This window comes from Doryrhamphus excisus, chromosome 4, assembly GCF_030265055.1.
Source record: "Doryrhamphus excisus isolate RoL2022-K1 chromosome 4, RoL_Dexc_1.0, whole genome shotgun sequence".
NCBI lineage: Eukaryota > Metazoa > Chordata > Actinopteri > Syngnathiformes > Syngnathidae > Doryrhamphus > Doryrhamphus excisus.
Window position 1 is genome coordinate 8,203,617 of NC_080469.1, and position 25,082 is coordinate 8,228,698.

The 25,082-nt window shown below is 42.9% G+C and overlaps 1 protein-coding gene across 11 annotated transcripts in view; it reads left to right on the forward strand.

Moving 5' to 3' along the window:
* Positions 1-25,082, forward strand: part of LOC131128603 (tetratricopeptide repeat protein 28-like) — a 245,366-nt gene that overhangs the window by 211,184 nt on the left and 9,100 nt on the right. For all 11 annotated transcript variants that reach the window (XM_058071604.1, XM_058071603.1, XM_058071602.1 and 8 more), the window contains 8 exons: positions 6,187-6,983; positions 7,073-7,617; positions 9,538-10,061; positions 15,380-15,489; positions 19,737-19,866; positions 19,947-20,165; positions 22,015-22,183; positions 24,806-24,946. In XM_058071604.1, coding sequence (XP_057927587.1) covers positions 6,187-6,983; positions 7,073-7,617; positions 9,538-10,061; positions 15,380-15,489; positions 19,737-19,866; positions 19,947-20,165; positions 22,015-22,183; positions 24,806-24,946 — 2,635 coding nt within the window. The remainder of the gene's footprint in view (positions 1-6,186; positions 6,984-7,072; positions 7,618-9,537; positions 10,062-15,379; positions 15,490-19,736; positions 19,867-19,946; positions 20,166-22,014; positions 22,184-24,805; positions 24,947-25,082) is intronic.

Consider the following 25,082-nt stretch of genomic DNA (forward strand, 5'->3'; position numbering starts at 1 on the left):
AGATGAACACCGAGGTCACAAGGTCACTGCCTGACAGCCTGGTGAAGCCTGTTGATGGACCATGATGCAGGAAAAGCTCACGTGGTGGGCGTGGCCTGGCGGCGAATGCTCAGGCCTCGCCGTTTACAAAGAAAGGGTCATCATTCGCCCGCAGAAGGTCGCATGTGCTTGAAAACTCATAAGGGGGGGCAGATTCCAGGCCTGAGGGCCCTGGTGGGGCCCCCATTTGAAACCAAGCCAAATTGACTCACTAGCGCCACCTACAAGTTTTAAAATAATTATCCCTCGTCTCCCGTTGCACGTATGGGCATGATTTTCGGAGGAGACATCACTCGTGACAGGACGCACAAAAAAGTCTCAAGAACCCATGTTCAAAAACCAACAGGAAGTCGGCCATTTTAGGTGGCGGCGGCCATTTGGGGGAGGATGTAGGGGTCGTATCTCGACGAACTCCTCCTAGGGGGTTTGACCGAATGAGTCCGTTGTAGCATCAACGGACACTAGACGGATGGCCCACGTTAAATTGCGAAGGATTTTGGGCTGCTACTTAGGATGTGGGCGTGGCACGCCACCAAACTTTTACTTTAACCTTAACTTTTACCTTATCTGGCCCTGCCTGGTGTCTGGCCTTGCCTTGAAGCAATGTACATCAAAGTCAATACACAGTTTGACTGACAGACTGATGATGTCAGTTGATGGACTGTGATGTGTGTAAAGCACATGTGGTGGGCGTGGCCACGGCGAATGGTCAGCCTTCGCCATTGACCATCGAAGGCTCATATTTCGCCCGCAGAAGGTCACAGGCTGCTGAAATCTTACACGTAAGGTCAGAATCCAGGCCTGAGCGCCCTGGTGGTGCTCCCATGTGACACCAATCTAAATTGACACACTAGCGCCACCTAGAAGTTTCAATTCATTATCCCTCGCCACCCGTTGCACGTATCACTATGATTTTCGGTGGAGAAGTCTATCATGACAGGACGCACCTAACGCTCCAGAACCCATGTTCAAAACACAGCGCCACCAACTGGTGGAAATGTATATCTGCTGTAACTTCCTCACGCATGGTCGGATCGTCTCCTAATTTTTTTGGGTGGGTTCGATCACCCTCCAGTCTGTGACTGTGTGTGTATATGGACTCTATAGCGCCACCAACTGGTGGAAATGTATATCTGCCATAACTTCCTGATTCATGGTCAGATTGTCTTGAAATTTTTTTTGGTGTGTTGGGTCAATCTCTGGTCTGTTATACTGTGTGTACATAGACTGTATAGCACCACCTATTGGTGGCAATGTATATCAGCTGTAACTTCCTTCCACATGGTCGGATCTGACCCAAATTTTTTCTGGTGGTTTGGGATACCCTCCAGTCTATGACTGGGTGTGTACATAGACTCTATAGCGCCACCAACTGGTGAAAATGTATATCTGCCGTCACTTCCTCCCACTTGGTCCGATCTGCCCAAATTTTTTTCTGGTGGTTTGGGGTACCCTCTGGTCTATGACTGTGTGTGTACATACACTATAGCGCCACCAACTGGTGGAAATGTATATCAGCTGTAACTTCCTTCCACATGGTCGCATCGGCCCCAAATTTTTTCTGGTGGTTTGGGGTACCCTCTGGTCTATGACTGTGTGTGTACATAGACTGTATAGCACCACCAACTGGTGGAAATTTAGATCTGCCGTAACTTTCTCCCACATGGTCGGATCTGCCCGAATTTTTTTCTGGTGGTTCGGGGTACCCTCTGGTCTATGACTGTGTGTATACATAGACTCTATAGCGCCACCAACTGGTGGAAATGTATATAGCCGTAACTTCCTTCCACATGGTCGGATCGTCTCTAAATTTTTTTGGGTCGGTCGGGTCACCCTCCACTCTTTGAATCTGCGTGTCCATAGACTCTAGAGCGCCACCAACTGGTGGAAATGTATATCGGCCGTAACTTCCTCCCACATGGTCGGATCTGCCCGAATTTTTTTCTGGTGGTTCGGGGTACCCTTTGGTCTATGACAGTGTGTGTACATACGCTATGGCGCCACCAACTGGTGGAAATGTATATCTGCCGTAACTTCCTTCCGCACGGTCGGATCGGCACCTAATTTTTTCTGGTGGTTCGGGGTACCCTTCCGGTCCGTTACCGTGTGGACGCATAGACTGTATAGCGCCACCCACAGGCGGAAACGTATATCCGCCGCAAGTACCTACCGCACGGTCCGATCGTCGTGAATTTTTTTATGGCGGTTCGGGGCGCCGGACGGGACGTGACCGCGCACCAGCCTCGCCGCCGGCATCGCCCCCTCCGGGCGGAAAATTGCAAGTGCCGTAACTCCCTTACCGCTTATCCCATCGTTGCGGTTTTTCGTATGGTGCGTCCGCGCGCCCGTCCGAACATGCGCGCGCCCCCGACCCGCGTGTACCCCCGACCCGCGCGTACCCCCGACCGCGTCGGGGTGCTCGAGCCCGCTCATCACTGCTTGCAGTTTTAATGTTATTTTTGTTATTGCCAAACACAAGGCAACAACAAGACAAAAACAGGAAGTGTTCACACATCAGTAGATTTAGACCAAGATATAATATGTTTTTATTGCTTCTCTACCTTATTGGTGTGTGGAAAAGAAACGGGACATGGGTTATGTCAAACACTGATGTCTCATCACCAGATTATATAGAATATAACATAACATACATTGTCTGCCAAGGTACCATGATTTGGATTTGAAGAGGCTTTTATTTGTTATCCTTCTCAGCTGACTATGTAGGCTATGCTAATTAAATATTTACATTTATGGCAAATACTTTTGCAAATGTATCATAATACAGCGATGGGACATCTGGATCAATTGACTGCTATTTTTGCATCATTTCAACTACTAAAATGGTCTATTTTGAGGCTCCCAAAGATGAAACTAACAACACTAAGAACTAGACTTGCCTGGAGCAGTGAGATTATTCATCTTGGTACCTAAGACTTTGGAAGTAGATATATTATTACTTGGACCAGGAAAAGGAGAAGTAGAGTGCAGAATTTACAAAGGAATTTGCCCAGCCTAATGGCTCAGACAGAATGAATTGAAGGTGGATGAGAGACAAGAAGAAGATAAACATACACACACACACACACACATGCATCCATCTGGAGTTGATGACATATTTTACTTCTCCATTATCATCTGTGTAAATATTAGCAACCTTTCTCCTGTGGAGATATTAATAAGGATGGCGGTCTTATCTTCTTCAGCAAAGATTCGTCAATTCCTTTTCTACATAACGTCGCAGGGGGGACAAAACCTTTAGGGCGAAAGATGAGGTACACCCTGAAATAACCTTTCAATAACATGGTTGACAAAGAGACAGACAATATATTGCAGTCCTCTATTATATGTACAGGTTTTTGGACTGGTACCCTGGTACATGTAAACTCTACACACAAAGAATAGAGCTGACACAGATTTGATCCCTGGGCCTTTTTGCCATTAGACACCAGTAGTGACCCACTGTGCTCAGTGATCCTTGCTTGCTATTACTTACAACAGGGTCCCATACTTCAGTTTCTGAAAAGGATTGCAGAAACTAGATTGAATGCCCAGAAAAAAGAAAATAATAACAGCAACAAAAAAAATGGTCTTGGTTCTCACACAGAAGTGAAGCACAAGTTGTGCAACACATTTTTAATTGTTCAGACCACATTATTCAGCTTTATTTGTAATCTACTGTAGCTAAATGTAGTTCGTTTTCAATACTAATACAAATACAAACTAATACTTGGTTAATTTAAGCAGTAGGGGCACTGTTTCCCACAGAGTTGCAATTTTTCTGTGTGTGTTGCGTATGGACAAAAAAAAATAAAAATAACTTTTTAGTCTGTGTCATAAGAAAGACAGAACAACAGAACGTGGAGTTATTGACTTATGGGTATCATTTCACGTAACGGTAGACGTCCATGCGTACACCTTTATAACACACACACAAAAATAATGAAGAAAAAATAATTCATCATGTGTGCTGGGCTGATTGTATATGTGTGCTCATTTTAACGATAATGTACACATATTTGTACTAATCACAAATAAATGAAAGTATGAGAAACCCTTGAGGTGTCAGATGTTGCGGCTATTGCAGTGACTGTTTTTTTTACAGTAGGGAGCTAAACAGCAGGTGCATAGAAGTAGCAGCTCAGTGTTGCAGGTGGAACTGGCTGCTGGTTGCTGTTTGGGTTTGAAGACCACCCTCTCAGCAGCACCCGTTTTTTCATCTCCCTCTTTCCTGTATCTCTGTCAGTCAGACTGTAGGTGATGCCTCTGTCTGAAACTAAGGATTTGGTACCTTAAGCCCAAAACACAACTCCACCCCTTCCTCTCTGCAGAGCCCCGGAGGATCTAATGTCTGCCTCAGTTTACTACTTCCACACCCTTGTTATTTTACACAGGCAAAAGAAGTAATATTCAAAATTGAATTTGCAATTATGTTCATCTGAATGAACGAGGCAAACACTTTTCCACACCAATGTGTGCAGTATATGGTGCTTTATTATATGTCAACTTTCAGGAAAATACTTTTTTTTGTAACTGGTAGCACTGACAATACTGCCATGATTCTAGCACCCTGCTATCAAATGTAAATAAAATATGAACGATGATGTGTAAATGATGAATGACTCACACCTTCAGATTGGTCAACTTTATTCCCAATATCATGCTTACCAAGTGGCTGAACCATTGTTTAAAGTCGTCTTAAAATTCTGCAGACAGCAGCACGATGGACCTTCATTGCGAATATTTACTAAATAAAAAGGATGTATTCAGAAGACAGTAACATCCCTAGAAGTCATCACTTTTGCCTTAATGTACAGCTAGCTGTGTAATGAGAAGTGACAACACATTGCTATGGTTTTAATGCCTTTTGTTATGGACAAATGTATAGGGCTCAGACAAGCGGTACAGTGAATGGATGGATGGTGTAGGGCTCAGAATGCATTGGACTTTATATAGAAATTTGGGTACATGCACTTTTTTACCCTGGTTTTACAATGGTTGCTATAGAGCATTTCATTAAGGTTTAATTGAACACCAGGACACAGGCAAAAGTGTCACATTGATTTTGGACATGCTTTGGGGGCAGCCCGTAGTAGAAGTATGGTTTTATTTACTATAATCCCCTTACCATGTGGGGGGGGTGGGGCTATACCCCTTGCCTCTGCCCTGACAATCTTCTGTCCATTACTGAGCTTTTTTGCTGGAAATGCATCGGCAGACATTATATCCTCTGTAAGATCACTCAGTGTTGAGGATGCCATAACCTTGAAATTGACTTTGTGAGCTGTCAGTAGTACTCCAAGCTGCCTGCCCGTGACTCTTAGGATGCTTAACAAGCAAAACTGAGGGGATTGTGCAAGGTTGTCAAAAAACCTCAAGCTAAAACAAGGCAACTAGGTGCATATGGACTGCTCAATGCCTAAGGCACAACTTGGATTTTCGTTTTTGTTTCAAGTTGTGCCATATTTTGGTGCATTGGTTATTAGATTTTATATATCGCATGCAGTGCCTGTCTGTTTCCCCAAATGATGTGCAAGGCATACAAGTCTTCAGGGTGATGGCCAAGGTCAAGCTCAAGTTGCATCACTTCAAATGCAAGCATACAAACACACTGGTCTGATTTGTAGGTCTCTTGTGTGTGCTAAAGCATTGTCTGAATTAAGCTGAAAATGTGTCTTTTTTTGAAAAACGATCATAAAAAGCAATGCAATCTTTGTGGCAGATGGTTGTCTGAGCGGTGCAAAGTTGTTATTTTTTTGGGCCGTATTTTATTATAAATTATACATTTGGCACTAGCACTAGCCTCTCTATTATTGATGGTTTCTCTACAATTATCTAATTGTGAAGTTGTTGCTGAGCTTTCTATCAACTCACACATCCTCTTAAAGCTTTCTTTTTATTTCTCTAAGAATCATCACCAACTCCCGTGGCTGATTTTTGTAACATCTTATGGAGACACAAAACACAGCTTTTGATTTGCATTTATAATGACTACAATTGTGTGAGAGTGTATAGTATGCAGAGAGTAGATGGCTCTCAGAGCATATTTAGCAACCAAATTAGTTGTTTTTTTTCTACGTTAACACTGACAAGGCACTTGAATTTAAATCTATTCTCGTCTTTTAACTTAATGCTTTCCTGTCTTTGCAGGCATCATTCACCAGATGAAGGGAGACTATGAGACAGCACTTAAACTCCACAAAACACACCTCGCCATTGCACAGGAGCTCAGTGACTATGCCGCACAGGGCCGGGCCTATGGCAACATGGGCAATGCCTACAACGCCCTTGGAGCTTTTGACCAGGCTGTTCGCTACCACCGCCAGGAGTTGCAAATCTCCATGGAGGTCAACGACCGGGCCTCGCAGGCATCCACTCATGGTAATTTGGCTGTGGCTTACCAAGCCCTGGGAGCCCATGATCGGGCTTTGCAGCATTACCAGAACCATCTCAACATTGCTCGCGAGCTCAGAGATGTGCAGAGTGAAGCGCGGGCCCTTGGAAATCTTGGCAACTTTCACTGCTCACGTGGAGAATTCCCTCAGGCTGTGCCCTATTATGAGCAGTACCTCCGTTTGTCTCCCGACCTCCAAGACATGGAAAGTGAAGGAAAAGTTTGTCACAATTTAGGCTATGCCCACTACTGCTTGGGCAACTACCAGGATGCTGTCAAATACTACGAGCAGGACCTCGCTCTGGCCAAGGATCTTCATGACAAACTGAGTCAAGCCAAAGCATACTGTAATCTGGGTTTGGCCTTCAAGGCCCTGGGAGACTTTTCCAAGGCAGAGGAGTGTCAGAAATATCTGTTATCACTTGCTCAATCTCTAAACAATTCACAGGCTCGCTTCAGAGCTCTGGGGAATCTAGGGGACATATTTGTCTGCAAAAAGGATGTGTCTGGAGCCATTCAGTTTTACGAGCAGCAATTGGCCTTAGCTCATCAGGTATTACATAACACAAATATCATCAAAAGTTCTTCAAATATTATCAGTGGGATTTTGATTCATATTGTATGCTTGTTGTCTGGTTTCAGGTGAAGGAGCGTAGAATGGAGGCCTGTGCCTACGCCGCCCTTGGGGCCACTTACAGACTTGTGCATAAATATGACAAAGCTCTTGGCTACCACACTCAAGAACTGGAGGTCTACCAAGAACTCGGAGATGTGTCTGGAGAGTGCAAAGCTCACGGTCACTTGGCGGCCGTCTACATGGCCTTGGGCAAGTATGCCATGGCCTTTAAGAGCTATGAAGAGCAGCTGGAACTCGGACAGAGGTTGAAGGATCCTGTTGTGGAAGCACAGGTGTATGGAAATATGGGCATAACAAAAATGAATGTAGGAGTGATGGAGGAAGCTATTGGGTACCTGGAGCAACAGCTTGCTACTCTGCAGCAACTGAGTGGTAACGAGGCAGTAATGGACAGGGGCAGGGCCTACGGAAACCTAGGAGACTGTTATGAGGCGCTTGGAGACTTTGAGGAAGCCATCAAATACTACGAACAGTACCTGTCGGTAGCTCAGAGTCTCAGCCGTATGCAGGATCAGGAGAAGGCATACAGAGGCTTGGGAAATGGACACAGGTCAGTCTGCATGAAATCATATTAAAATTGGTTGTGAATCCAAAGGCAAAAAAAGTATTTATGTCAAATACACATGGAGATTGACACAAAAACTTACTGACATATGTAACATTCATCCATTATTAAAACACAGACTGATATATTTTAAAAAAATGCACACTTAAAACAAATACTACAAAATAGTTTGTGAGGTTTGTACAAATTTTCCAGTGTATTTAACTATATGTTCCTAATAATCACTCTAATACTGCTTTGCATATTATTTTGTTTAGAGACGCTCTTAGCAAAGCTGTTTTGTTAGACGAGTGCTAGCTGTCTCAGCAGCAGTTTAGCGGTCCTGGCCTTATCTGTATGCAAAGAGGCTTTAACGCACCGTTGTTCAAAACCGGAGAAAGTTCGCTTTTTTTTAAGGCGTCAAAAGATTCTCCATCTGTTTACTCTATATGTGTCAATGAAATCATAGCTTCCAATGAGTCTGCACCAAAAATGTGTCTGCAAAAAAGACCTGCTCAGGAGTCCTCATTTGACAAATGATTTTCCTCCTATTGGGTGTTGTCAGCGCTATGGAAATCACACGTAGCAGCATTAGATATGCACGAGTTCAGTGGAAATAATAGTCGTCACTCACAAAGCTCTCATCTTCCGACAGTTCACAGTCGTGCATTTGTTATCACACAACATTAATTATATTGAAGAGCTTTATTCTTTTTGCTTTCCCTTTGAACCAGCATCCAGCAATTGTTGATATCCCTGAGAAGATGAAAAATGTCCGTTTGAAGACTATGAGAGCCAATTAATGGATTAGAGAAGTTTACGTGCTGTCAACATGTACTGTACAATACAATGTACAGTGTAGGCCTACCCTAGAGGGAAGGAAGACTGCATTGACACATCTTATTTTAGAGGATGTCACCCGAGTGTTAATCTGAATTTCATATCCAGACTCGCATATATAAAATTCTATCTGCTCTGTCCATATACATTATACCAGGGGTCTCAAACTCAGTTTACCTGGGGGCCACTAGAGCTAGAGTCTGGGCAAGGCTGGGCCGCATTAGGTTTTCCAAAAAAAAAAAAAAAAAAAACGCATTTACTAAAAACAGAAAAATACACAAACCTTTTCAGTGCTTTGGTTCCGATTTTCTACATTAAAAGCTCTGATAAAACATTCCACTGTTCTCAAATATCTTAATTTTTTTTCTGCACAAAATAAGATGAAAAATAAATAAACAAATCAAGAATAAAGAAAATCAATCTATCAGTAATAAATAAATATAATAATAATAATAATAATAAAACGGCAAATAATAAAAACTTAAGAAACCACATATAGTTGGTGGCTAGACAAATTATTTTTTCAGATTAAAATTAACAAAGCATTATTAGAGCCATGACAAAACACAACTATAACCACATTTATACTTTTTTTATTTACAACATATTGCGCAACTGCAGGGTCTTGAGACACATGCTGACTCGCAAACTAGAGAGCTAGCGACCTAAACGGTAGCCTTCAAGTTATTTCCTTTAAACTTAAATAGCCAAAAACTTACCACTTCCACACGGATAGGGAGGATAACTATTAACAGTTAACCTTTAACATGAACATTAATCAAACGTAATAATTTTTTCTGGGTACATGATACCACACAGTATCCATATCAAACTTGCGCGGGCCGCACTAACATTAAACTTTCACATCAAGGCGGGGGCCTCAAACTAGTGTCCTGCGGGCCACATTTGGCCCGCGGGCCGTGTGTTTGAAACCCCTGCATTACACACTTATTGGACACGCTGGTGTTTGTAAATCATCATGACTCTCCACATTTATTTAAGAGGTTGTTGTATATTTCATTGAAAGTGAAGTGCCGATGTCATAGTCAGTATGTTTCTATTGACCTTTTCTGTGTCTCCTTGCAGGGCGATGGGAAACCTCCAACAGTCGCTTGTGTGCTTTGAGAAGCGGCTGGTTGTAGCTCATGAGCTGGGAGAGTGTGGAGGCAAGGCTCAGGCCTACGGCGAACTTGGTGCACTCCACAGTCAGTTGGGCAATTATGAGCAGGCCATCTCATGTCTGGAGCGTCAACTGGCCATCGCCCGCGACACCCAAGATCGACTACTAGAGGGCGATGCCAGCTGCGGTTTAGGGGCTGTGTACCAAGCGATGGGGGAGTATGAGACAGCGCTGAGATGCCACCAGAGTGACCTGGAGATCGCAGAGGAAGCTGGAAGCCCCACGCGGCAAGCCCGTGCCTATGGGAACTTGGGTCTTACTTATGAATCACTGGGAAACTACGAGCGGGCAGTTGTCTTCCAAGAGCAGCACCTTAGCGTGGCAGCTCAGACTAATGACTTGGCTGCCAAAACACTAGCTTATGGCAGCCTGGGGAGAACACACCACGCACTGCAGAACTATTCACAAGCTGTCATGTACCTGCAGGAAGGTGAGTAAAGCACGGGGAGCAACAGTGAGGGTTGCCTTTGTTGCCTGAGCTGATAGGCTTAGAGTTTGTGAATTAATGAATATGAAATTCGCAACCTATTTGCCGCTAAGCCTTTGCTACATTTTTATTAGGATATATGCCTGCACGTGTGTGTTTGTGTTTTTCTGCTTTGGAGTGCACAAGGGATTCTGGGTGCTTTTTAGGCGTCTAGCTTGTGTCTCTTGCTGTATAGGTATTCCGTTATTACTTACATGCATGCATGCCAAAGCCGTTTGCCTGTTTACTGCGGGCTGTGCTACCCGCTTTTGAATCTACTTTCTGCAAATAGAGTTGCCAAAATATATTTTCATGTCGCGCAGATTATGATGAAAACAAAACCCTCAGCTTGCTCTCTTGAAAATTAATAATCTCAGTCAGTGCAGATGTGATAGGTTGCAGTCCCCCATTTATGTGGGCTAAATAGCCATTCCACCTGCGTTGCGCATGCCCATTAACAGACCGTTTACTCAGGCACCCCTACTGTGTTATGGCCCAAACACTGTTTGAATCCAAGAAAATTGCAGTTGCTATATGGGGTGAATCATATATTTCACACTGCGGGAATGCAGCTCCTCTATCTGCCCTCCATTGGCATTATTGGAATTAGCTTGGCCTATACCTTGCAGGCAGGGCGTGTTTGTCGAACGTTAATGAAAACAAAGGTGACAGGCCGTTCTGTCTTCAACCTGTCCTCCTGCTGTCCCCTACGCTGTCCTTGTAGTGGTACTCAGTCTGGCTGTGCAAAATGAACACCGCCTTCACTGCACTTGACAGCCAATTATTTCTGGCCAACCTACCCAGACCTACCCAGTTTTTTTTGCTTGTTTGTTTTTACCTATGCCGACTGCTAGTTTTTTTCCAGTCGCTGTTCTGTTTTGTTTGTTTCCCAAAAAAGATTAATTGGAAGGAGGGATAGAAAAGAAGATTCAAACTAGAGCAGACAGTGTTGCTACCATGTGACCTCCTGAGTCAGTCTGTGCTCATCAATGACACAGATAATATGTCTAGTCAGTGGAAGACACAACAGAAAAAACACTGTTTCTGTCTTTTAGTTTGAGATGTACCTCTGTAGCATTTATATAATCAATCACATGTTGGGGCTGCATGGTGGCGAGTGGTTAGCGCGTGTGGCCTCACAGCTCGGAGACCTGGGATCTCTGGAGTTTGCATGTTCTTCTCGTGCACGCGGGTTCTCCAGTTTCCTCCCACTTTCCAAAAACATGTTAGGTTAATTGGCAACTCCAAATGGTCCATAGGTATGAATGTGAGTGCGAATGGTTGTTTGTCTCTGTGTATATGTGCCCTGTGATTGGCTGGCGACCAGTCCAGGGTGTACCCCGCCTCTCGACAGCTGGTATAGGCTCCAGCATGCCCACGACCCCAGTGAGGATAAGCGGTATGAAAAATGGATGGATGGATGGATCACATGTTGGTCTTGGCCTTTACTTTCCAATGAATCTTCATTATTCTTGCTCTTTTTCTCACCAAGACATTTTGGTTAGTTTTCCAATGGCTGCTTGGTGTGGAAAGCTTTCGGAGACATGGCCTCAACCCCGCTTAACAGTTTCTGGGATAAACTAAAGCAGATATTGTAAACTTTTGGGTGTTATGTTCTTCTGTCTGAATGTACACAACGACACGCTAAAAGTCTTACCAGAAGAGGGAAGCTGTTCTAGCTGCAATTTTTCCTTCCTCTCTGTTGTCACTTGATGTCGGTGAGAAGGTCAGATGTCGGTCCCAATACCTGATATATTGGATTGCTAGAAATCTACAGAAAATGACAAAACTGCTCTAGCGACGAACACAATAGTTTCACACTACAATGCACAATAGCAACAATTAAAAAATATTAAAGCAATGCCATCATTGTAGCAACTAATGGGAATGCCACAGTTCTGTTATGCCTCACTAATATAATAACAAATTATAGAATAATAATCTTGACCCATAGCACTTTTATTTTAAGCACAATTAAGCATTAATTCACCTAAAATACATTTTAGGAGTGTTAAAATAGATGCACTTAATTGATATTCAATATAAAAAAACAAACTATCAACAACCCTTGCAATTTCTGGAACTTTTCTCAGCCTACTACATTATATGTCCTCCCCCCACATATTCTTGTTTTTATAAATCTTGCTTGTGCCTCCTTGATGGTTGTTGCTTCCAAATTATGCAGTTTAATGCATACATGCCATAAATCAGAGAGGCTTTATCTGCACAACATATTAGCTTGTGTTGAGTATTTATTTCATGGTAAGAAAATGGGAAACCCAACATAGTAGTCTGGAACATGACGATAGTACAGCATGTACTGTTATGGTCCACATGTGCCCATGATCAAAATGTACTCTGTTGGCATGAGTGCATCTGTACTTTGGTGTTTTTGTGTTTGTGTGGCGCATGCATAAGATTTCATGACCTTTATCCTATCCACATTCATGTGTCTGAAGGCAGAGGTGTGTGGGCCTTAGGGGCTGCAGAGATTCTCTCACCCAGCTGTCAAGCAGCCTTTAAAGTGTTCTGCGGTTGATCTTTGGGGGGCAGTCAGCCACAGCCACATTTTGGTGTCAGCCACTGCTATGTGACTGTGCCTGCAGGGCATACCAAAGGCACGCTTGGTGACTGGTGACAGTGACAGACGCTGAGTGATACAGGGTAGGAGAACAGAGGGAACAAGAGCGTTTGGAAGGCAAAGAGAGATCGAGAGAAAGAGAATCGAAAGAAGATGTCAGGCGGGCAGAGAGGCGAATCAGCAATGGGCATGAGTCATAATTCACATGTATTATTTCCCTGTCATATGGAGAATAAAGAAAACAGAATTGGTTGACATTCCAGCTTGATCATAAAAAAACTATCACAGAGCAACTCTGAGAGGGAAAAGACTGTGTGTGTGTGTGTGTGTGTGTGTGTGTGCAGGCAGATGAAAGGCTCACAGCTACAGTTGGGATGAGTGAGGGGTGAGACTGTCAGAGAATGAAGACTATAATTTAGATCTGTTTCCTATCTCTTGTTCCACTGGCTAATGAGCCCTAAACATTGCAGAGTCCCTGCGAGCACTGCAGCCGCATTTGAGATGAAACAGGTAGCGGAGAGCGGAGGGGAGGCACAGAGATGAGAAGAGGACTAACGGAAGTAGAGAGAGAAGGGAGCACAGCAGATGCAGGGGCGAAAGAGGGCAGGCGTGCAGGCAGGGGGAGGGAACGTGGAAAGATAAGGAGGGGGGGCTAGGGGATTGTTGGTGGACTGTATCAATCTTCAAAGCCTGCCGGGTAGAATGGCCATAGAGGAGCCATGAAGTCTACGGTTACGTGGCGTGTTGGTGAGGTTTGCGGAATAGTTTCAGGTCATGCTCTCTGTTCTTGGCTTATCTTGTCCAGCCACAGGCCCTTTTCCAGTATTGCCGGGAAAAACACAGTATAACGAGCGTGGCTTGGCCCATTTTCTACCCTCTCTGACCAAAAGCATGTCTAGACTCCTCCATCACATAAGCGTCCAGAGAATAGACTTACTTAAAAGTGCATTTAAGTGAGACTGTGTATGAGCAAAAGCGTGTTGCACTCTCCGTGTGACAATGTGTTGTAACATCTTGTGGGTGATGACCCAATCCCCACCTCCTGTCATTATCCTCTGTTGGGTGACATTTTCATCCTATTAATTGGGCACAGCGAAACCTGCCAGGTAGGCCAAGGATACATACATGTCACGGCTTGAGGGATTGGAAGTGAAAAGCAAACTGTTGAGCATACACACCTTAGTAGACTCTCACTTTTATATGCCCACCAATAGCTCAGACGATATAAAGTAGACAATACCACTTTTTAATAAGGATACCTTTATGAAGGGTTTATAAATTATCTGTTTGCCAACACCACCCAGGGAGAGAGATGAGAGAGAGATGGGATTCGAACCCGGGTCTCCTAGTTGTGTGGCCTGCACGCTAAGCACTCGGTCAGCCCAAAATAAATAAATAAATAATTAATTATTCCTGCTTCATGGCTGACTACGGTCTAGTATTAATCAACAGATATGCATATCCAATCAGATTTTACATAACCCTTAGCCTAAATTAAACATATTCAACCATAAAAATAGCCAAATCCCGAAGACTCTTTCACTAGGACACGAGATGTCAGTAATGTTACATTGATGAGACAGTGGCCACAGCAGGAAGTATGTTGTCCAGGAAAAAAAAAAAAAACAACAAGCAAATCTTTATGTTATGTTCTATTTATGTCAAATATGTCTTACATTCCGTTATTATGTCTACCAAATAGATAGATAGATAGATAGACTCCCTTTATTGTCATTGCACAAAAACACAGTAGTGAAATTGCCAACGAAATGTCGTTGCCTGGCTCCCATATAATAACAGACACAAAAGAAGATAAGTAATAATAAATAATAATAATGTGGAGAATAAATAGATAGAATAGACACCAAATATGAACAACATAATGTAAAGTGCAGCGTGAACAGTAAATTGCCCAAATAAGAAGAAACTACTTTGTGGAAATTCCCTTGTCAGAGTTGGGTCTGGAACCAGTTAACCACGATTAATGAGCAATTACTCCACTGAATGATTAGGAAATACTAGAAATATTGAGCTCACCTTTTGTACCTCTGTTTTACTCATTTATGGGCAATAAATAGTCCTGTGTAAATATTATATTAAGATTATGGCATCCTAACCTACAGTGAGGTTATTCTTTGACAGTAATCAATTGCTTGTTTGTTTCAGACAAGTTAACTAGTTAACTAGTTATATTAAGGAACATCATCAACATGTAGACGAGTAAGAAAAGAAGTTAACTATAAAGTGTCAAAGTATTAGTCGTCACATCATTAGTACACTCTTATATATAATAATCCTGTAATTTGAGTACACATGGGTACATAAAGTAGTAGATATAGTGAGTGTCTGTTGTTAAATATAGATGTTTTGTAAACATTTGTACACTTGATGACAAAGTAATATACCTTCTTTTGTGTTGGTATTAAGCGTGTGTTTGTGTTTGTTTAGTCGGTCGATTCTCGGCATTGATTGCATTACGGCCCGAAAGCCTCCCCCTATGAGTGTGTGTCTTTGAAAGTTGTCCCAGTGTGAGCTGCATCTTAGAACAGCCGCCAAATATCCAAACCTGTTCACGGGCAGAACATCAGTGCCATACTACGCTTACATCTGTTCCCTCGAACGAGTCTGCCTGCTCTGAATAATTTTCACTCTCTACCTCCTCCGATGCTCATTCACTCACACTTCCTCCTCTTTCTGACAGGCCTGCGGCTTGCAGAGCAGTTGGCTCGGCGTGAGGAGGAGGCTAAGATCCGCCATCGTCTGGGGCTGTCTCTTTGGGCCAGTGGGAATCTGGAGGAGGCCCAACATCAGGTAAAATATTGGCTCGTCTTTCCTTAACTAACACTGAATCTGAGCTCCACCATATGTACTTAAAACTGGCCACTTATGAACACACATCTGGCCAATGAGATTAATATGCAAAGATGTACAGCTTGGAATGTGAGTTCTTAGTAATGGTGGGGAAAATAGCCCAACAGGGAGAGAAAAGTGGAGGACAAACAATGGTTGCTTTGCAGCTGAAACGTGTCTGCTGGCAATACGCTGTGGAGCGTGTTGAGCTGGTACATGCCGTCATCTCAGTAGACAGATGACTGAAGACTCCTTTTCTATCTGCATGTATTGTTGCAGTCCCAGACCACCACATCACACACATACATCAGACACACACTCCTGTTCAGTCCACTGCCCACCTGGCAGGCATGCAATATCCTCTTAACATCTCTTGCTGCAGTCTGTCCACACACCACAGTTCTTTATGTTTTTTTGTTTTTCCCAGCAGCGACTGCCACATGTGTTTATGGCGATGTTATACAGCCGCTTTCATTTAGTAAATGTTATCCAAAGCATTGTTACGATACACAAAAATGAACATACAGTATGTGTTCTCATGACATGTGTTTTCCTTCTTGTGCTTTAGCTGTTTTCAATTTTCAATTCTGCACTAATGATACACTCCAATGCAAGTTTGTGTAATATTCTCATTTGAGTTTGCTAAATGAATGAGTCTTAGTTTGGTGTTGGCTGAATAGACCAGAAATTCTGTCAATATATAACAGTAGACTGTAATACATACTGGTTACAATAACATATAATAAAGTAGTCTAAAGGATGCTGATTGAAACCATTTCTATTTATGGGATCCATTCTGCTACATATACTATAATGGTATTGTCGCTGAGCAGAAGTCGCTCAAGTGGTCCTCCAATTGAGATTCAATGGTTATTTCTAGGGTGATGTGTTGCTGCCGATGCCCTCAGTAAATCCCATGACCCACAATTTGAATTGAAATTCATAAAGCATATGTGCGGAATGAAGGCACTTGACCTTCTACTCTATATTATGTAAAATCATTGCTATGGTGCTTGTCTTGTGCTGTTGTTCACCGGGACACACAGATTGACCTGTTTTGATTTTAATGCTATGTCTGACAACCACTTGGCATTCATATGTTAGAAGAGCATGAATCAATAAGATCCTGTTTACTTAAATTTCAGTGCTCCTCTGAAGATTGTTTACCTTCTGTATTTGCCAAGAAGGGGGGAATCCCCAGGGGAGGAAGAAGGTATTTTAAAGAAAAGAAATGGAGGAGCTTGTACATCAAACTTGCTTCACTGATTTGGTATGACATTGACATTTACTCAACATGCCAGATAAAAGCCATGTTAGAGTCTGTGACATTCTGAATCCATGACAGCGTTGTCTGTACCACAGCCCAACAGGTCACTGCGGACACAGCACATGTGGGTTTGTCACCACGCCAAGATGCTTTGAGAAATGAGTTTCACTCTTGAAGGGGTGTCTGCAAAATCTAACAAATGGAAGTAGCACTGCAGCAATCAGCCCACAGCCCTATCAGCGAAATCACCCAGGGACTAGCAGCTTCTCCTACTAGAACTAATGCAGCACAGCTCACAGATTCTCTACTGATCTCTGCTTTCCACTCCCTCTGACACACTTTGCTGCATGACCTTGGGATCTTCCAGATATACTACGATCTATGCTTATGAGTGTTCCTAAAAATCACACTTCCTCCCTCTCCAATCACAACCACAGTGTTGATACAATTCATTTCTCCATGAACTGCAACTCTTTATTTACTGCAGCTGTTTGTCTTGTGTGACTGTGATCAAACAATCTGTGCAGAGTGCTTTAGCCTTTGTTTTGGCCCTGCACTACTGGAGAGTAGCTCTGTAGCACTCTCCGTCATCCTGCACCTTGAACATTGACGCAGGAATAGGAAATCAATAAAGGCTTCTATGAATCAGCACTCCTGGATAGGCAGATCTGTGCTTCCCACCACCCTGCCTTTCCATCATCTCCCTCCTCTAAATGCAATGTATGCCACTAAATAAAATCAGCTGCTAACAACAGGGTCATCAAGCAGTTGGATGTGTGCCTCCTTAAGATGCCCACATAATAGCTTGCCCTTTTCCATGTTAATTCAAATACGAACTCAAGAGAAGCCTACTTGTATTGCATGGCAATTCATCAATATATTCAAGTGGCTGTCCTGTTTAGACAGCTGGAAAACGTGCCACAACGGGGAGGGGTGATGCTACCCCCTGGGGCACATATAATTTTTTTGTCCATTTTTTTTTTCCTTACACACACAGAAAACAACTTTTTCAACAAATTTAATGTGTGCTGCACTTTAAAGCGGACCGATTAAGATCATTCTTCATCCCTTTGTATTGTTGACTTCTATGGAGCAGCTACACACAATAACCCACACAGAAAGCTCTCTAGATTTTCCAGAATCTGCACCTATTCCAGCTGTATTTCCTTGAATTTCTAAATTGGTCTGTTTTAATTTATTCCACTCACGGACCGCCCCCTATTGACAATGGGGCTGCACGGTTCAGGTGGTATTGTGGTTGCCTCCCAACCTGAAAGTTGTGGGTTTGATCCTCCTGTGGTCATGTGGAAGTACGAGCAAGATAGTGAGGCCTCAGATGGTCCTGATGCTGCATCATCATCAGTAGATAAATATGCAAACATTCTCAAAGCGCTTTGAGTGCCTTAGAGGTAGAAAAGCAGTATACAAGTGAAAAACTTGTCAGTTTCAGGATACTGTGCATTCATTTTTGCATTAATATGCCATTAGTTGTAAGTAAAATGATCTAGCTGCATAGACAGATCATTTCACTAGTTTTTTTGTACTAGTATTTTTTCCAAATAGCTAGTCTGTTTATCTTATATTTGGCAAGCCCTTTTTTCATTTAAGATTGATTTAGGCTTCTTTCAAGGTCCTATGTATAATATATACATATTAATTCACAATAGTATGGTGTTTTCCCTTAGCGAAGCTGTGGTGCAGGAGGTAAAGCAGGTTGTTCAGAAAGTCAAAGGTCGGTAGTCAATCCCCGCTCTCTAAAAAATTTTTTTTTAGCGGTTGTAACAAGTTTAAACTTAAGTATTTCATTCTCAAAATAAGTATTTCCAGGGCGGCACAGCGGTCTAGTGGTTAGCGCGCAGACCTCACAGCGACGAGGCCAGGGTTCAATTCCACCCTCGGGCATCTCTGTGTGGAGTTTGCATGTTCTCCCCGTGCATGCGTGGGTTTTCTCCGTACTCCGGTTTCCTCCCACATTCCAAAAACATGCTAGGTTAATTGGCGACTCCAAATTGTCCATAGGTGATTGGCTGGCTTGGGTGATTGAGTGTACCCCGCCTCTCGTCTGAAGACAGCTGGGATAGGCTCCAGCACCCCCCGCAACCCTCGTGAGGAAAAAGCGGTAGAAAATGAATGAATGAATGAATAAGTATTTCCAGCTCAAAGTTCCTGCTTATTAAAAATCTTAAATCTCAGATTTCGGTCCTGCTTATTTCTAGATATAGAATTCTTAATTGAAAGTCAAACTTATTTGCTGCATGTGTCAAGCTCTTATAAGCGATGTGGATAGATCCCATGATGCAGACACAGGAACAGTTCAAGTAGTTCAAAATAATTTAATAAAAACACAAAAATTGGCCAGGAACAGGAACTCAGGGCGACGGTGCAAACAAAAGGTGGCACCGTGGGCAAAAAACCAGGAACTGAAATTGACGAAGGATAGAAGGATATACCACATGAGCTGGATGGGTTGCGGGAATGCAGGTTGGCCGGATGACTTGGAGTGGACAGGCAAGCTGCCGATGGCGGGAGAGGAAGGGTCAGAGAACTATGAAGCACTTGGTGTGAAGGCTACACCTTGGAGAATAATGCGGCACTGGCTGGCTGCAGGTGAGGAGGATAAGACGGGGACTGATTAGAAACAGCTGCAGGGTCCTGGTAGCTCCGCCCAGCTCAATGTGTCAGAGTCTGAGTACGGAACACAGAAGGAGCGTGAGCAACCCAACACAAATGGAGAAACACAAGCATACTATAAAAGACAGACCGTGTCACCGAAGAGTGTGACAGCATGGACAGATTTTTGCTAGTTTCAAGTATGTTTCCCCCAAAATATGGTCGTTTTATCTTACATTTTGCTGGCCCTTTTTTGCAGTGTGTGATGTGATAACTGAAGACAATTGTATCTGACAATAGTTAATTGTATGCCATCATTGTTGATTTATAGCTCTATCGGGCATCTGCACTGTTTGAGACCATCAGACATGAAGCTCAGCACAGCACAGACTACAAACTTTCCCTGTTTGACCTGCAAACATCCTGCTACCAGGCTCTCCAGAGGGTCCTTGTGAGCTTAGGTATGTTAATATACAAACTGCTTCTGTATATTACTTTTGTCTGGTATGCATTTTGGAGCACTGATGTCTTTACATTGCAGGCCATCATGATGAGGCTCTGGCGGTGGCAGAGCGAGGACGGACACGAGCTTTCGCCGACCTCTTGGTTGAGAGGCAGACGGGCCAACAGGAGTCAGACCCCTACACCCCAGTAACTGTAGAGCACATTCTAGACACCGTCAGCAGCCAAAGAGCCTTGGTTCTTTATTTTTCCATGGCTGCTGGTTATCTGTACAGCTGGCTTCTAGCCCCAGGAGCAGGTAAGGAGTGACTCTTCTTGTGGGGGTGCTTTTGCAAGACATCAGTTGAGTAAAAGTTGACATTTAAAGGCTCCAGAACAGATTTGTGTAGACTGTTGGCCAAAACTACACCGCTATTTGGTCACAAGGCCACATTTTATGATTTATTTATTTTTGCATTCATAAAGAAATGAATACTTTAATTAGTTACTCAGCAGTTAATAGCCTCAGTATTTCTTTCCCCTTTTCTGTGCATTATAACGCCAGAAAACAAGTTAATTTCAGCTAGCTTAGAATGCTGTCATTGGGATACACCTATTTCGACGATAAAAACGTTTGATATACATGTTGTGATCATGCATTAACATGCACACTGACACCCCTAATAATAACTTGTTTAGTCTGAAGTTACAAAATGATTGACTTGACCCTTTCAAGCTAAAGAGGATAAAAGACGTAAAGGTTGTAGCTTGTTTCGAGCTCCAGAGTCATGAAGGCCACTTTTCACACCATGCTGCAACCCCACCTAGGATTTGCTGCCCTACCCATACTCCTCAGCCCACAGGGTTTCTGCTTATGGACCATACTAATTGTCAACAACACTGCCAAACAACACAAGCAAATATATTCACACCTGACAAGAGCAGAGCATTTCTCAGATGAGTCATAATGAATGTTTCTGTCTATTTTCATGTTTGTTGTTGTTTTCTTCCATGCCTTTGTGTTAAGTTCCACATATTTTCATGGTTTTCTTTTTGCATAGTGCATTGTCGTCTCTTGTTGACTACTGCGTCGCACCAGCACAGGCAGTGGCACTAAGACGCCTGATCTTTTATGAGTAGTGAAATTCCAGCATCTTAAGCAGACCCATTTTTCTTTCAGTGTGATGAGCGCATTGCTACTGATCCTTTGAGCAAATAGAGGAAATAAAAGCCATGACCCATGTCCCATTCCATCAAGCATTTGATGAAATCCTACTCATGGTCAACTAGATGAACTGACACCCCAGCACTGTTGGTACGGATGGAGGCAACTCTTCAGGGACAATAGAGATCATCAAAGCACTTAATATTGTCCAAAGCTAAAAAGGAGCCACTTGCTCATTAATCGCCTGCCTTTCACTTCTTCAAATTGCCTGGTATCCAGCTGGCACACAAACACGGCCCTGTCTGAAGTGGGCTGTCCTCGCTAAAAAGGACTGCAAATGCCATAATTACTTAGCTGTAAATCACGCTGCATCTTTACAGCCTGAATGGCTATGTTAATCCATGTATACTAATGTCACACCAAACAAAACACATGCACAATGCACTCACACGTGTTTGCATTGACATGTGGCCTGTATTCCAGCTGCCATCACGTGCAAGAACAATGTCTCTGCTTAGAAGTCAGCTGCAATCTCATTGTGGATAGCAGATGGCAAACTTACAGTATGTTTTATTGAATGGAATTTGTTTTATTAATTTTTAATCCCCAGATGCACTCTTGCCCATATCATTCTGTCATTTGACAGAATTCAATACTCTGATTGTTTTGAGCCACAAACACAAAAATATTGGAAATAAATTAATGCATTTGTCTATTTGATATGCCATCCTTTTTATTTAACAACAGTAACTGCACATTTTTATCAGAGCTTTAATGACCCTCAAGGTCATCTAGAAAGTATGAAATATATTTTTATACAGAATGACCTTATTTGAGGAAGTGAGGTTTGAAAGTATTGCACTGTGTTGTGTCATTGTCTCAAAGTATTACAGATGACACTTTCGTGACCAGTTTGATTCTCTGCCCTATAAGGGATACAAATGTGATTTTCCATGTAGGGAGAACAAATGCATTTATATATGCCTTCCTTATATTTCCACAGGCATCCTGAAGTTCCATGAGGTGTATTTGGGTGAGGGCATATCAGAAGTAGGATCAGACTTCCAGGAAGGGGGTAGCAGCAGTGGCGGAGGGTTGGTAAGCGGCTCCTCGCTGGAGCAGCACATAGCCAGTGCCCGCGAGGCCCTGGGAGTTGAGTCCTATTATAGCAGGTAAGCTCACAGACAACACTCTCCAACACTATTCTGTGGTAGTACCTTATCTATTATATATCTATTATTTATTATTTTATTATATATTGTTTGATATATCATGTTTTTATCTTGTAAAATAATGTATACATGGTCACATAATGGTCTAGTAGTCCACCCACCTTACCATTGTGCAGGCAATGTGGGTTCAGTTCCCACTCAGTGATGTAAATGTGAGGGTGAATAGATGTCTGACCAATCTAGTGTTATCCCTTAAGATAGCCAAAGTGTGCAAAGTGAGTATTATTCCACCCCATTGCTCACTGTAATGGCAGGACTACACTGCCTGCCTTTAGTGTGTCACTGTCTTTCCAGTGTGAATGAATGAGATGGAATAGTGTCTCTTAGGGTGCTCTTGCTCCAGACCCCACCAAGCCAAACAATGAATTTGAGAAGAATTCTACTTTTAGTAATCCCAAAATGGGAGGAATAAAAGTGATGGTACATGTTAACAAGGTAAATCTACAGTGTAGTTTGGCTCACTGAGATTCATGTCTCTCCGCTTGCGTTTGACATTCGCCGCATTTTCTCAAATTGCTGTTTGAACTTGGCTGACCAGCTGGCCTGCCTGACACCTGCCTCCACCCCCTCCAGAAGGCTGTGCCTCCTGCCCCATTACTAGCTCTTTTATCCCTCCAATGGGAAGCTGTACTCACAACATTGTGCTTGAATGGGCACAATATGGCAACACTTACCAACCCATTCATCCACCATTGTGAAGAGAGCACATAAAGCACCCTGAAATCAGTGAAACCGGATCATGAATGGAACTGAGAAGAATTGAGGAAGGACGTGGGTGAAAGCAGGCTGTTGCTGCATGTCTTCCCATAATGGAACATACACACTCACCGAGCTCAACATTAGGTACACCCGCACAATCGGATAAGATTCAATACAAGATCTGCATCAAAAATGTGGCACAAAAAATGCTCGGTTTTGATTGACAGTGTGTAATATGTATTAACTTGCACAATACGCTTATTTCTGTGGCTGTAGTTTGCAATGGTATAAATTTGTCACTGCTATTTTTTTCTAATATACAACGGTACCTTGTTTTTTGTTAGTGATTCATTCCAAATTGTCAGATGAAAACCGAAATGCACAAAATCCCATAGGAAATAATGTCAATTTCTATAACCATTATAGTTTTACATGCGTGGCGCTTGTTGGCCACACAGTCAGGAGACATGGAAGATCTCCATTGGCGATCTCTGGATGGAGTTTGCATATTCTCCCCCGTGCGTGTGGGGGTTTACTCCGGTTTCCTCCCACATTCCAAAAACATGCTAGGTTAATTGGCGACTCCAAATTGTCCATAGGTATGAATGTGAATGGTTGTTTGTCTATATGTGCCCTGTGATTGGCTGGAGACCACAGGGTGTACCCAGCCTCTCTCCTGAAGTCAGCTGGGATAGGCTCCAGCATACCCCCACCACTCTTAAAGTGGCATCAAAAATGAAATGGAAAATGAATGGATAGTTTTACATGCAGAAAACAATGCAAAATATTTAGAAATAATAAATGGATGGAAACCATTGTTGATGCGGACTTCCCGTACACACAGGAGGTCAAATGCAATAGCACCGCCCCATGGCGGGTTATTTAGCAATCACACTCAAGTAAAGGTACATGGACAGAGAGTCAGCAATGCATTAAGTGCTTTTGTAGGCACGCAATCTCACAGAACAATACAGCACTGGGCAAACAAAATAGTTTATTTGCGATATTGTATGAAAACCAAGGCAAAATATGACAACTGGGGTGTACCAGAACCGAGGTTTCACTGTATTGACTGCCTTATTTTTAAAGGAAAACTGCACTTTTTTAATTTTCCCCATCCCTACGACTTTCTCTTTTCTGTGCATTCTAAAAATGCAAAAACAGAGAAAAAGAGGAAGCTAATTAATGTACATAAAGGGACACACCTATTCCGCCTACAAAGCCCACTATTAAAACACCTCCAAGAACCTCCAACTATGTATGTTTTAGCGTTTTTGTGGACGATATATAGTGTTGGAATTGTACTGCAGTGTGTGTTCAGGTCAGAATGACGTTATAAAACAGTGTCATGCTCAGTGACTGCCACTGTGCTGCATACTATGTGCTCCACTGCATATATGATGTGTGTGTGTGTGTGTTTGTGTGTAGTATGTTTTTTTTCCAATACATATGGCTAAATGGTTAAATCTTAGGTTGCATGACGCCTATTACAGTTTTTGGTGTAGCAGGAGACAGATGATATTATAGAGTTATACGATAGGGATTTATCAGCGAGGTGGTTTGGTTATGAAGAGAAAGATAGCAGGGTGGGGGTGGTTGACTCCTCAGTGGCTGGATCAGCATCATCAGCATTGTAATGAAAGGATTAAGCTCTGCTGGGGTTTTTGGACTAAGACTGTGAAATTAGGCCATCTATGTGTGGGTTGAACGGTGTGTATTTTGGGCATATAGGAATGGTGTTAGTTGATGTAGCCACTGGGGAACAATGTAAGCCTTTATACCGTATACTTTGCTAAAGTGCAATTCTTGTGCCAACACTGCAGTAACTGTATTCTCATATGTTTGCCTCGTTTTCTTTTTCAGAGGGTGTTCAAGCAGTGAGACGGAAAGTGAGGCGGGAGATTTGTTGGACCAACAATTTGAGGAGTTAAACAACAAGCTTAACTCGGTCACTGATCCCACGGGCTTCTTGCGCATGGTGTCCAGAAACAATCTTTTCAACAGGTATGGGGATGTTCTACCTGGGCATTTTTGCGAGTCTGCGAAGAAAATAAGAAATCTGTTTAAGAGGATTCACTGGTTCATCTGTGAATGGAGTCATGTTCCATTGTTCTGCCTGTGCAGAGGCAGCATGTGAATT